Here is a 14,059-nt window from a genome sequence, read left to right as displayed (position 1 = left end):
AAAAAGGGAAATGTAAAAGGAAAGAGGGAAAAAGAAAAGGGGATAAGGAAGGGGGAAAGGGAAAAGAAAAAGGGAGAAGAGGAAAGGGAAAAGGAAAAGGCAAAAGAAAAAGAGAATAAAAAAAGGAAAAGGAAATGTAAAGGGGAAAGGGAAAATAAAAGCAAAAAAAGGAAAATGGTAGAGACAAAGGAAAAAAGAAGGGAAAAAGAAAAGGTGAAACAGGAAAAGGGAAAGAGAAAAAGAAAAGGGGAAATAGGAAAAGAGAAAGAGAAAAAGAAAAGGGGAAAAGGAAAAGGGAAAGAAACTCCCAGCTCCTGTTCTGTCCCTGCACTGTCTCTGCACTGTCCCCAGTGTCCCCCCTCCCCCACTGACCCCCCATCTTCCCCCAGCCCCGGTGCTCTGGGGTCCCTGGGGTCCCTGGAGCCCGTGCCAGCGGCCGTGGGGTGACATCAGCTGCAGGCAGGCCGTGGGGCAGCAGAAACGGACGCGGGCGGTGCGAGGGGCACAGCCCGGGGGGCGCCGCCTGCCCCATGGAACGGGGGGGATCCATCGAGGTGCGCGCCTGCTACAACGTCCAGAACTGCCTCTGTGAGTGCCCCATAGCGCCCCATAGATCCTGAGGGGATCCCAGAGCACCCCATAGATCCTGGGGGGATCCCATAGCACCCCATAGATCCTGTGATAGCCCCAAAGCACCCCATAGATCCTGGGATAGCCCCATAGCACCCCAGATCTGCCCCACAGAACAGGGGGGATCCATTGAGGTGCGCGCCTGCTACAACGTCCAGAACTGCCTCTGTGAGTGCCCCATGGCTGCCCCACAGCGCCCCATAGCGCCCCAGAGCACCCCAGAGCACTCCAGAGCACCCCATAGATCCAGGGATGGCCTCATAGCACGCCCATAGCACCCCAGGTCTGCCCCACGGAACGGGGGGGGATCCATCGAGGTGCGCGCCTGCTACAGCGTCCAGAACTGCGTCTGTGAGTGCCCCATAGCGCCCCATAGATCCTGGGGGGATCCCATAGCACCCCATAGATCTTGGGATAGCCCCATAGCACCCCAGAGCTGCCCCATAGATCCTGGGGTAGCCCCAGATCTGCCCCACGGACCAGGGGGGATCCATCGAGCTCCGGGCCTGCTACAGCGCCCAGAACTGTGTCTGTGAGTGCCCCATAGCGCCCCCAAAGCACCCTATAGCACCCCATAGATCCTGGGGGAGCCTATAGCACCCCAGGGCTGCCCCATAGATTGTGTTGGGACCCCCTAGAGCTGCCCTATAGATCCTGGGGGAGCCCCATAACACCCTAGAGCTGCCCTATAGATCCTACTGGGAACCTATAGCCCCCCAGAAGTGCCCCATAGATCAGGGGGAGCCCCAAAACCTCCCCAGGGCTGCCCCACAGATCAGGGGGGAGCCCCAGCACAGCCCAGAGCTGCCCCATAGATCATGTTGGGACCCCCTAGAGCTGCCCCATAGATCCTGGGGGATATCAGAGGGAGCCCCCCAGCAGCCCCCCCTGCCCCATGGGCGCTGTGGGGCGGGGGTGACGCCCCCTGTGCCCCCCCCAGTGAAAGGGAACTGGTCGGACTGGAGCCCCTGGGGGCTCTGCACCCCCCCCTGTGGGGCCAGCCCCACACGGAGCCGCAGCCGCGAGTGCCGGCCCAGCCCTGCCCGACTACCCGTGAGTGGGGCTGGGGGAATTTATGGGGCTGGGGGCTTCTATGGGGCTGAGGGGGGACTGTGGGGTCAAGGGGGGGTTTATAGGGCGGGGGGGATCTGTGGGGTTGGGGGAGATCTCTGGGTTCTGTGGGGTTTCAATGGAATTTGTGGGGTCCCTGTGGATCTCTGGGGTCTCTGTGGGGTCTGTAGGATTCCTATGAGATCTGTGGGGTCTGTGGGGTCTCTATGGGTCAGACCTGACCCCAATCCCCCCGTTCCCCCCCAGGCTCTTGGTGCCCCGCGTGGGCTCTATGGGGTCTCTATATGGTTTGTAGGATTTCTATAGGATCTATGGGGTCTCTATGGGCTCTATGGGGTCTGTGGGGTCCCAGAGCTGACCCCCAATCCCCCCACTGCCCCCCAGGCTCTCGGTGCCCCGAGTGGGCTCTTTGGGGTCTCTATGGGGTCTGTAGGGTCTCTATGGGGTCTCCATGGGGTCTATGGGGTCTCCATGGGTCAGAGCTGACCCCATTGCCCCCCCAGGCTCTCGGTGCCCCGCGTGGGCTCCCCCGGTCTCGCCCCGGTCTCGTTCTGGGGCGCTCCCCGCGCGCTCTGCGCCCCCCTCGAGGGGCAGCGGCTCCGCCTGGAGGAGACGAGACCGTGCAGGAACGTGCGGCCCTGCCCCCAGCCCGAGGGTACGGGGGGGGAGGGGCGGGGGGGGGATCCCCCGAGGGGGGAGGGGAAAATGGCATGGGAGTGGGGGGAGGGGCAAGGAATACCCCCAAAGGGGGGGGGAGGGGCAGAGGGAAACCCTGGGGGGGAAGGGGCAGAGGGGATCCCCCAAAGGGGGGAGGGGCAGGGTGGGTTCAATTGGGGGGGAGGGGCAGGGGAATCCCCCCCGGGGTGGGGGAGGGGGAGGCTCTTATGGGGGGATGGGCGTGTTGGTCCATGGGGGGAGGGGCAGGATGGGTCTTTTATGGGTGGGGGGAGGGGGCAATTGGAATCCCCGGGTGGGGGAGGGGCAGGGTCCCCCCCCTCACTGACCCCTCCCCCCCTCTCCCCTCTCCCCCCCAGAGGACGGAGCCTCTCGGTGACCTCGTGGGACCCCCCGGGACCCCCAAACCCGCCCGGATTTACCCCAAAACCCCCCCCTGGCCCCTCCCCCCAATAAAATCCCAGCATGGAAACGGCTCCGAGCGAGTGGGGGAGGGGCGGGCACGGGAGGGGGGCGGGGGCCGCACGCAAATCGCTGCGATGACGTCACGGTCCCCCACCCTTCCACGCCCCGCCCCTTTCTGCAGAACCAGGGGTGTGGCTGATGTGACGTCATAGACAGACCACGCCCGTCACTCGCAGGGTGTGGTCGGGGGCGTGGCCGGAAGTGACGCGGCCGGGGGCGGGGCCGCCCGGGGATGGTTTTGGGGAGGATTTTTGGGGGGGAATTTTTTGGGGGGATTTTTTGTGGGGGGGGTTCTTTGGGGGGGATTTTGGGGGGATGGAGCTCTAGAAGAGAATTTTTTGGGGAGGTTTCAGGAGGATTTTGGGGGGATTTTCCGGAGGATTTTGGGGTGGTTTTTAGGGAGGATGGAGCTCTAAGGGAGGATTTTTGGGGGGGGGATTTTTGGGGGGGCGCCATGCCCAGAGCCCCCCCGCCCTTTCATCCCCCCCACCCCAGAGACCCCCCCGGCCGCGGCTCCGGCCCCGCCGCCCCCCTCCCCATCCCCCAGAGACCCCCTCCCCCTATTGCCCCCCCCCTCCCCCCATAAACCCCCCTCCCCTATTGCCCCTGACCCCCCCCAACACCCCTAAACCCCCCTCGGGACCCCCCAAATCCCCCCCAGGACCCCCCCCAGGTAAGTCCCAGGTGATTCTACAGGTGACCCCCAGGTGAGACGCCCCCCAAAACCCCCCCAGGTGACCCCAAAACCTCCCCAAGACCCCCTCATGTGACCCCCCCCTCAGGTGAGTCCTACGTGACCCCCCCTAGAAACCCCCCCAAAACCCCCCCCAGGACCCCCCCAGGACCCCCCCAGGACCCCCCCCAGGATGGATTTCCTGCGGCGCCGCCTCTCGGACGGGAATTTCCTGGCGGGGGGGGGGGATGGGCGGAGACCCCCCCCCCAGCTGGGGGAGGGGCGGGGAGACCCCCGCGGACCCCTCCCCCCACGGCGCCGCTGCTGCTCGTGATCGCCCCCCCCCGGCACGGACTGGTACGTACGGAGAGACCCCCTCCCCAAATTACAGACGTGGGACCCCCCCCCCCCCTCAAATCACCCCCCTCCTGGGACCCCTCCCCAAATTACAGCCATGGGACCCCCCCCTCAAAATTAGAGTCATGGGACCCCCCTCAAATTCCAGTGATGGGACCCCCCCTCAAATTCCCCCCCCTCGTGGGACCCCCCTCTCAAATTACAGTGATGAGACCCCCCTCCCCTAAATTCCCCCCCCCTCATGAGACCTCCCCCCCCCCCAATTTACAGCCATGGGACACCCCCCAATTTACAGCCATGGGACCCCCCCCCAAATCCCACCCCCCCCTCGTGGGACCCCTCCCCAAATTACAGTGATGGGACTCCCCCCAAGTTAAGGTAATGGGACCCCCCCCCAATTTGCAGTCATGGGACCCCCCCCTCCAAATTACAGTGAGGGGACCCCCCCACCCAAATTACAATAATGGGACCCCCCCCTCAAACCCCCCTCGTGGGACCCCCCCCCCCCAAATTACAGTCATGGGATCTGCACCTAAATCCCTCTCTCATGGGGACCCCCCCAAATTCCCATCCTGGGACCTTCCCCAAATTCCATGCATGGGATCCCCCCCCCTCCAAATTCCCCCCTGTCATGGGACCCCTCCCCAAATTACAGTCATGGGACCCCCCCACGAAATTCCCTCCTCATGGGACCCCCCCCCCCCCAAATTACAGTGATGGGACCCCCCCCAAATTCCCAATAATGGGGACCCTCCCTAAATTCCCCCCATCATGAGAACCCCCCCCCGCCCCGAAATTTCATTGATGGGGACCCCCCCATCAAATTCCCCCCTCATGGGACCCCCCCAAAATTCCAATCCTGCAACCCCCCCCCCCAAATTCTCTCCAACCCTGGGACCCTCCCCCCAAATTCCCCCCTTCTTGGCCCCCCCCCTCCCAAATTCCACTGATGGGCCCCCCCCCCCAAATTCCCATCCTGCAACCTCCCCCCCAAATTCCCAATAATGGGGACCCCCCCCCCCCACAATTCCCCCCCTTCATGGGACCCCCCCCCCCAAAATTCCCCAAATTCCCTCCAACCCTGGGACGGCCCCCCCAAATTCCCTCTCCTAGGACCCCCCCCCCCCCCCAATTCCAGTGATGGGAACCCCCCCAAATTCTCTCCAACCCTGGGACCTCCCCCCAAATTCTCAATAATGGGGACCCCCCCCCAAATTCCACTGATGGGGACCCCCCCAATTCCATCTCCCCATTCTGAGACCCCCCTCCCCGAATTCCCCCTTCCTGGGACCCCCCCCAATGCCCCCCCCCCCCCCCCCCACCCTGGGACCCCCAAATCTCCTTTGGGACCCCCCCGGTTTTTTGGGGAGGGGGTCTCACATTGGGGGGGGGGGGGTCTCCTATTTGGGGGTGGTCTCAGATTTTCGGGGGAAGGGTCTCAGATTTTTTGGGGGATTCAGATTTTGGGGGGGGGGTCTCTTTTTTTGGGGGGGAGGATCTCAAATTTTTGGCGCCACCTGTGGAGTTTTAATTTGGGTGGGGGGGGATGAGGATTAATTTGGGGGTGGTGGGGGGATGAGAATTTTGGGGGGGATCTCTCCAATTTTGGGGTCCCCCCCTCAGGGTGAAACCCTTCAAGGGCAAATCCGTGCACCGGGGACGTGGAGCTGAGGGTGGAGCAGGTGAGTTTTGGGGACCCCCCCCCCCTTTAAATTTTGGGGTCCCCCCTAAAAATCTGGGACCTCCCTTCTCTAATTTTGGGACCCTCCCCATTAAAAATTTGGGGTCTTTCAAAAATTTGGGGTCCCCTCCCAGATTTGGGGTCACTCCTAAAATTTGGGGTCTCTCAATGCTTTGGGGTCACCCCAGATTTTGGGGTCCCCTGTAAAATTTTGGGGTTCCCCCCATTTTGGGGGTTCGGGTTGGTTTGGGGGGTGGTCCTGGGAGATTTTGGGGGTTCTGCATTTGGGATTTCCCTGGATTTTGGGGTCCTGCCCAAATTTTGGGGTGCTCTGAATCCCCATCCCTCCCCAATTTTGGGGTTCAGGTTTGGGGAGGATTTGGGGTCCCCTGAGGGAAATTTTGGGGTCCCTGAGAAAAATTTTGGGGTTTCTTAAGGGAAACTTCGAGGTACTCCAAAACCTTGTCTCAATTCCAAGACTTTTGGGGTGCCCTGTGACAAATTTTGGGGTTTCTTGAGGGAAATTTTGGGGTGCCCCAAAATCTTTTCTTATTTCACTCAATTCAAAGATTTTTGGGGTTCCCTGGAGATTTTGGGGTCCGGGTTCCCAAACCCCCCCAGTTCCTCCATAAAATTTGGGGTTTCAGGACAAATTTTTGGGGAAACAACCAAAATTTTGGGGTGTGGGGCGCCTCCTAAAATTTCAGTGAATTTTAACCCCCTCTTATCAGAATTTTTCCTAAAAATCTCTTTTTTTAACCCGATCCGGGGCCCTGGCCAGGTTTGGGGCGGGACTGAGGGGTCCCAGGGAGGTTTAGGGGGGCTCCCGGCGGTTTTTGGGGTGTCCCCCCCTGGATTTTGGGGTCCCCCAGGCCCAGTTCTCGGAGCTCTCCTTGGCCGCCTCCACCCACGGCGCCCTCAGCGTCAGCATCGACCCCGCCCGGGGCGGCTCCAGGTACGGAATGGGGACCCCTCCCCAAATTTGGGGTCCCCTCCTCAATTTTGGGGTGCTGGGGGTGCCCCCCTTTAATTTTGGGGCTGAAATTTGGGGTGCCCCCCTTATTTTGGGGTGGAGTTTGGGGTCCCCTCCTTAAGTTTGGGCTTAATTTGGGGGTCACTCCTTTTTGGGGTGGAGTTTGGGATCCCTTCTCCTGAATTTTGGGCTGAATTTGGGGTCCCTGCATTGATTTGGGGCTGAATTTGGGGTTCCCTTCTCCTTTTTGGGGTGAATTTGTGGTTGCCTCTGGCTGAATTTGGGGTTCCCTGCTCAATTTAGGGCTGGATTTGGGGTGCTGGTTTCTCCCTCCTTTATTTTGGGATTCCCTTCTCCTTTTTGGGGCTGATTTTGGGGTTACCTCCTCAATTTAGGGATCAATTTGGGGTTTCTATCTCCAATTTGGGGTCCCCCCAGTTTTGGAGCTGAATTTGGGGTCCCCTCCTCAACTTAGGGCTGAACTTGGGGTGCTGGTTTCCCCTTCCCTTATTTTAGGGTGGAATTTGGGGTCCCCTTCTCCTTTTTGGGGCTGAATTTGGGGTTCTGGGTGTGAAATTGGGGGTTTAAAGGGAGGTCGGGGTGGGGGGGGGAGGTTGAGGAGATTTTAGGGGGTTTTGAGGCGCAAATTCCAAATTTTAGAGGTTGAACTTTGAGGTGGGGATTTGAGGGGATTTTGGGGCACAAATTGCAAATTTTGGGGTGCGGGAGGGAGGATTTTACCCATTTTACTCTCAAATTTAGGGTGAAAAACCAAAATTTTCGGGGAAAAAAAAAAAAATCTCAGAATTTTTTTTTTTTATTATTTTTTGGCATTTTGCTGTTTGTGATTCTGGGGGTTCTCTGGGGGGATTTGGGGACCCCCTGACCCCCCCCCCCTGTGTGTGTCCCCCCCTCCCCCCCCCAGGAAGGTGCGCCCCGATTTTGTGCTGGTGCGGGAGGAGCCCGAGGGCGGCGCGGGGGGCGCCCCCCGGCGGCTGCTGGTGGGATTGCACCTGGGGGGGGTCCCGGGCAGCGACCCCATCCCCGCCCTGTACGGCTTCAGCCACCAGCCCTGCCTGGTGAGACACTGGGAGCACTGGGAGCGACTGGGAGGGGATTGGAGAGGACTGGGATGGACTGGGAGCGACTGGGAGGGGTTTTGGGGGGACTGGGAATGACTGGGAGGGGATTGGGAGGGACTGGGATGGATTGGGAGGGCATTTGTGGGGACTGGGAGCAGTGGGAGGGACTGGGAGGGGATTTGGGGGGATTGGGAGGGGGAATGGGAGGGACTGGGAACACTGGGCAGGACTGGGAGGGAACTGGGAGAGACTGGGAGGGGGAACTGAGGGCACTGGGAGAGGGAATGGGGGACTGGGAGGGACTGGGAGGGGATTGGGAGAGACTGAGGGGGGACTGGGAGGCACTGGGAAGGACTGGGGAACTGGGAGGGGATTTGGGGGCGACTGGGAGGGACTGGGAACACTGGAAGGGATTGGGAGAGGGAATGGGGGGGTACTGGTGAGAACTGGGATGGACTGGGAGCACTGGGAGGGACTGGGAAGGGATTTGGAGGGGACTGGGAGAGGCTGGGAGGGGACTTGGAGGGGAACTGGGGGCACTGGGAGGGACTGGGAATGACTGGTAGAGGATTTGGGAGCGACTGGGGGCACTGATGAGAACTGGGATGGACTGGGAGGCACTGGGAGTAACTGGGGGGGAGTGGGGGGGAGAATGGGGGGGCTGGGGGGGAATGGGAGGGGGAACTGGGAGCACTGGGAGGGGATTTGGGGGGACTGGGAGGGACTGGGGGCACTGGGAGGGACTGGGAGAGGGAATGGGGAAGACTGGGAGGGATTGAGAGGGGGAACTGGGAGCACTGGGAGGGGGAACTGGGGGGACTGATGGAGGATTTAAGGGATACTGGGAGGGAACTGGGAGCACTGGGAGCACTGGGAGAGGATCTGGGAGACGCTGGGAGGGCGTAGAATGAACTGGGAGGAGCTGGGAGCGATACTGGGGGTCAGACTGGGAGCACTGGGCAGGGCTCTCGGCCGGCCCCTGACATTCCCAGTTGCTCCCAGTTTGCCCAGTTGGCTCGGCTGCAGCGGGAACTGGGCCATGAGGCCTTTCCACTGGTGCCCCAGCGCTTCTGCAACCGGCCCCAGGGACTGGTGAGCACTGGGAGCACTGGGAGGGACTGGGAGGGAACTGGGAGTGGTGTCACTGGTCTCTAACTGGTGTCACTGGTCTCTAACTGGTGTCACTGGTGTCCCCAGCTCACCGCCCCCACCTTCCCCATGACGGTGACGCTCAGCCCCGCCCCCGCCGGGGTGGGACAGGTGAGTGGGGCGGGGCCTGTGAGGGGCGGGGCCTGAGGTGGGCGTGGCTCAGTGTGGGGGTGGTTTATTGTGGGCCTGGCCAATGGTGTGGCTGTGTGTGTGGGTGTGGCCAGCAGGGTGTGGTTCAATGTGGGTGTGGCCAGCAGGGTGTGGCTGTATGTGGGTGTGGCTCTGTGTGGGTGTGGCTCAATGTGTCCCACCTCACCTGTTCCCTCACCTGTCCCATAAATTCCCACCTGTCCCACCAATCTCATCTGTCCCCCCCCTGTCCCAGGTGTGTGTGGGCTCCTGGGAGGGGGCTGGGGACCTGTCCCCATCTCACCTGTCCCCATCTCACCTGTCCCCTTTGCTCTCACCTGTCCCTGGCCCTTATCTGTCCAGGTGCGCGTGGGCTTCCCGCATGTTCTGGGGACCTGTCCCTATGTCACCTGTCCCCTCCGTCCCCATCTCACCTGTTCCCTTTGGTCTCACCTGTCCCTGTCCCTTACCTGTCCAGGTGCGCGTGGGCTCCCCGCAGGTGCTGTCCCTGTCTCACCTGTCCCTTACCTGTCCCTTACCTGTCCCAGGTGCGCGTGGGCTCCCCGCAGGTGCTGGGGACTGTCCCATCTCTCTCACCTGTCTCACCTGTCCCTCTCTCACCTGTCCCTGTCTCACCTGTCCCCTCTGTCCCAGGTGCGCGTGGGCTCCCCGCAGGTGCTGTCACCTGTCCCTCACCTGTCCCTCTCTCACCTGCCCAGGTGCGCGTGGGCTCCCCGCAGGTGCTGTCACCTGTCCCTCACCTGTCCCTCTCTCACCTGTCCCTGTCTCACCTGTCCCCTCTGTCCCAGGTGCGCGTGGGCTCCCCGCAGGTGCTGTCACCTGTCCCTCACCTGTCCCTCTCTCACCTGCCCAGGTGCGCGTGGGCTCCCCGCAGGTGCTGTCACCTGTCCCTCACCTGTCCCTCTCTCACCTGTCCCTCTCTCACCTGTCCAGGTGCGCGTGGGCTCCCCGCAGGTGCTGTCACCTGTCCCTCACCTGTCCCTCTCTCACCTGCCCAGGTGCGCGTGGGCTCCCCGCAGGTGCTGTCACCTGTCCCTCACCTGTCCCTCTCTCACCTGTCCCTCTCTCACCTGTCCAGGTGCGCGTGGGCTCCCCGCAGGTGCTGTCACCTGTCCCTCACCTGTCCCTCTCTCACCTGTCCCTCTCTCACCTGCCCAGGTGCGCGTGGGCTCCCCGCAGGTGCTGGGCGCCGTGGCCGCTGCCATGGGCGGGGCCCGGGCGGGGGCGCTGCTGCGGGGGGGCCCCGTGGGAACCGAGAAACTGCGGGTGCAGAGGATCGGGGACCAGTACAGGGCCCTGCGGTGAGACTGGGAACACTGGGAACACTGGGAACACTGGGAGGGACCGGGAATGGGACTGGGAAACTGGGGAGACCAGTACAGAGCGCCGCGGTGAGACTGGGGGGACTGGAACACTGGGAATGGGAGTGGAATGGACTGGGAATAGGACTGGGGGGAGCAGTACCGGGCACTGCAGTGAGACTGGGGAAACTGGGACCACTGGGAACACTGGGAGGGGACTGGGAATGGGACTGGGAACACTGGGGAGCCAGTACAGGGCCCTGCAGTGAGACTGGGGGAACTGGGGGACTGGGATGAGACTGGGGGGACTGGGAGCAATGGGAACGCTGGGAATGGGACTGGGAGGGACTGGGGAACTGGGAACACTGGGAATGAGCCTGGGGCCTGGTGTGCTCCAGGGCGGGGTCTGCAGGAATGGGCAGGGCCTCAGCCTGGGGGGCGTGGTCTGTGAAAGGGCGTGGCCTGTGTGAATGGGGGAGGGGCCTCACTACCCCCCCCCCCCCCATGTCTCCCCAGGTGGTCCCTGGGGGGCGGGGACACGGCGGGGGAGGGGCCGCAGGTGGAGCCAGTTGCGCTCAGCCCCAGGTGAGTACGAGGGGGCGGGGCTCAAAGGGGCGTGGCTTTGGGAGGGGCTCAGGTGGGGGTGGAGCAGCAATTGGGGGCTGGGAGAGAATGAGTGGGGCTATACGGGAGGAGTGTGGCTTTAAAGAAAGGGGTGTGGCTATGAGAGAAGGGGCGTGGCTATGAAAGGGGTGTGGCCATGACAGAGGAGTGTGGCTATGCAGAGAGGGGCGGGGCTATGCAAAAAGGGGTGTGGCTAGCACAACGTGGGTGTGGCTATGCAGAAAGAGGTGGGGCTATGCAGTGGGGGCGGGGTTATTGAGGGGGTGGGGCAGTGTGGGAAGGGGCGTGGCTTAGATGGGCAGGGCCATAAGAAGCGGTGTGACCAGCGGGTTTTTGTGGGCGTGGCCATTTAGAAAGGGGCGGGCCTTTGGGTAGGGCTCTGCTCAGTCTGAGGGGGTGGTGGGCAATGTGAGGGGGAGTGGCCAAGGAGGTGGGTGTGGCCGCTGAGCCCCGCCCCTCGGCAGGCACCGGGCGTGGGTTGACGCCTGCGCCGGCCTCTTCGGGGGCGTCGACATCTGCGGGGTGGAGGCGCTGAGGGGCCCCGACGGGCAGGAGCAGATCGTGCAGGTACCCGCAACACCTGGGCACGGCTGGGCACACCTGGGGACACCTGGGCACACCTGGGCACACCTGGGAATGGCTGGGCACAGCTGGGGAACACCTGGGGGACACCTGGGCACACCTGGGAATGGCTGGGCACAGCTGGGGACACCTGGGACACATGGGGGATCTGGGCACACCTGGGGGACGACTGAGAAACAGCTGGGGACACCTGGGCACACGAAGGGCACCTCGGGAACACCTGGGGACACCTGAGACACATGGGACACACCTGGGCATGTCTGGGCACAGCTGGAGAACACCTGGGGGACCTGGGGCACATCTGGAGGACACCTGGGGCACAGCTGGAGCACCTTTGGCACACCTGGACATCGCTAGGCACACCTGGGGACCACCTAGAGACACCTGGGGCACAGCTGGGGACAGCTGGGGAGATCTATGCACACCTGGGCACACCTGGGGCATACCTGGGTCACCTGAGGAATTCCTGGGCAGAGTTGGGGCACACCTGGGACACATGGGAACACCTGGGCGCACCTGGCTACACCTGGGCACAGCTGGGCACACTTGAGAAACACCTGGGCACACCTGGGGACACCTGGAGAACACCTGGGAACACCTGGGACATGGAGGGGCACACCTGGGGCACAGCTGGCATGCACCTGAGACACTTGGTGCCCTCTCATACACTTGGAGATCCCCACCCCCACACCCTGGAGCACACCTGGGGCACACACACACCTAAGCCCCGCCCACCTGCAGGTTCTGGGTTCATGGCTGCCCCTGCTGGGCCCGGGCGCGGCCGAGGACCAGGCCCAGATCGTGGAGTTGGTGCTGGAGCGGATGAGGGAGGAGCTGCCCCGCCCCCGCAGCCCCTCCCCTGCCCGGCCACGCCCACAGGTAACCGCACCTCCCCCCACATCCCCTCCAGGTGCTTCCCGGAACCCCCAAAATGAAACCCCGCCCCCCCTTTCTGTGCCCTGCAGGTGTCGGTGACGTCAGGGACCCCCCGGCCGGGGACCCCCCCCCAGCAGAGACCCCAGCCCCAGGGTGAGTGACCCCAAAAAATTTTGGGAGCCTCCAAAAATCTGGAATTTTGGGATTTACATCCTGAAATTTGAGGGATCTGCTTTTGCTCAAAATGGGAACATTTTTGCCAAAAAGGGACTTGGAAAAATTGGCGGTTTCTCCAAAAATCCTCCTCAAATTTGCCCCAAATCCTAAAATTTGCTAAATTTAAAATAATTCCTAAAAATTGCTCCAGACGCCCAAATTTTGGGAACCCCTCCCTCCGTGGGACACCCCAAATGTGCCCACGCGCCCCCAAAATTGGGGGATTTTGCCCAGAATTGGGACCTTACCTGCCCCAAGTCCCGCCCCCTCAGCTGTTTCTCTTCCCTCCAGGTGCTCCGCCTCCATCTGGCCCCGCCCAGCCCCGCCCACAGCCGCAGGGGCAGCCCCGCCCACAAATGGGCGGAGCTTCACCACGCCCCACCCAGCCAGGCCCTGCTCAGCCACGAGGCCCCGCCCAGCCCCGCCCACTCGCTGCACAGCCCCGCCCCCAATCCCCAACGGCCACGCCCCAACCCCGCCCAACCTCCCCGCAGCCACGCCCACAAACCCCGCCCAGCCCTGCTCAGCCACGCCCACAAACCCCGCCCAGCTCCCCACAGCCACACCCGCAAGCCCCGCCCACTTTGCAGCCACGCCCACCTCTGGCTGCCTCGGCGCCTCAGCCACGCCCACCCAGCCCGCAGCCCCGCCCACAAGCCCCGCCCACACCCCCGCAGCCACGCCCACAAATATCTCCCACATCCCAACCTCGCCCTCAAGCCCCGCCCACCTCACAGCCCCGCCCTCAAGCCCCGCCCACTTCTCAAACCCGCCCACCCGGCCCAGCTGTGTCCCCCCAGCCAAGGCCACAAGCCCCGCCCACTTCACAGCCCCGCCCCCAAGCCCCACCCACCTCAGCCCCTCAACCCCGCCCCCAAGGCCCGGCAACGTCACCCCAGCCCCGCCCCCAAGCCCCACTCACCTCCCCCCAGCCCCGCCTCCAGCGCTCCCCCTCCGTTCCCCAGCCCCGTCCCCAAGCCCCGCCCTCCTCTGCCACGCCCCGCCCCCCCGCCCCGCAGGCCACGCCCACCACGCGCCAGCCCCGCCCCCAGGCCCCGCCCATCGCCCCCAAACCCGTGCTGGCCCCCAAACCCGGCTCCGCCCCTCCCCCCAGGTAAGTTGGGGGGGCTCTGGGGGGAAGTGAGGGGCTAAGCCCCGCCCCCTGGGAGGGGAGAGGCGAGGCTCCGCCCCCTGGGCCCCCCCTGAACCCCCAAATTCCGCAGCCCCGCCCCCGAGCAGGGCCCCCCCGAGAGCCTGCGGGCGCTGCGGCAGAGCTTCGCCAGCCTCTTCTCCGACTGAGCCCCAAAACACATCGGGGAGCCCCAAAATACCAACGGGGCACCCCAAAATATCAACGGAGCACCCCAAAAATCCCATTGAGGGTACCCCAAAAATACACCCAGGGATGCTCCAAAAATACACCCACGGAGCCCCGAAAACACACCCGGGGAGCTCCAAAATACCCACGGGGCACTCCAAAAATCCCACCGGGGGTACCCCAAAACCTCCCCTGGAGACACACAAAAAACCTGCCTGGGGGCACCCCAAAATACC

At 63.0% G+C, this 14,059-nt stretch overlaps 1 protein-coding gene across 1 annotated transcript; it reads left to right on the top strand.

Moving 5' to 3' along the window:
- The first annotated feature begins 3,693 nt into the window (after positions 1-3,693).
- Positions 3,694-13,804, top strand: LOC128950475 (uncharacterized). The gene is made up of 14 exons (XM_054295351.1): positions 3,694-3,871; positions 5,495-5,553; positions 6,425-6,507; positions 7,451-7,604; positions 8,610-8,699; positions 8,805-8,867; positions 10,065-10,207; positions 10,724-10,792; positions 11,296-11,398; positions 12,155-12,292; positions 12,379-12,442; positions 12,797-13,224; positions 13,471-13,619; positions 13,729-13,804. Exons 6-14 carry the CDS (start codon positions 8,826-8,828, stop codon positions 13,802-13,804), a joined length of 1,212 nt encoding a protein of 403 aa, XP_054151326.1. The 5' UTR covers positions 3,694-3,871; positions 5,495-5,553; positions 6,425-6,507; positions 7,451-7,604; positions 8,610-8,699; positions 8,805-8,825.
- The last annotated feature ends 255 nt before the right edge of the window (positions 13,805-14,059 follow it).

The sequence above is a fragment of the Melozone crissalis genome, unplaced genomic scaffold, assembly GCF_028551555.1.
Source record: "Melozone crissalis strain CALT ecotype California unplaced genomic scaffold, PUWL_Pcris_2 ptg000650l_1, whole genome shotgun sequence".
NCBI classification, from domain to species: domain Eukaryota; kingdom Metazoa; phylum Chordata; class Aves; order Passeriformes; family Passerellidae; genus Melozone; species Melozone crissalis.
This window is presented reverse-complemented; position numbering and strand designations above follow the sequence as displayed.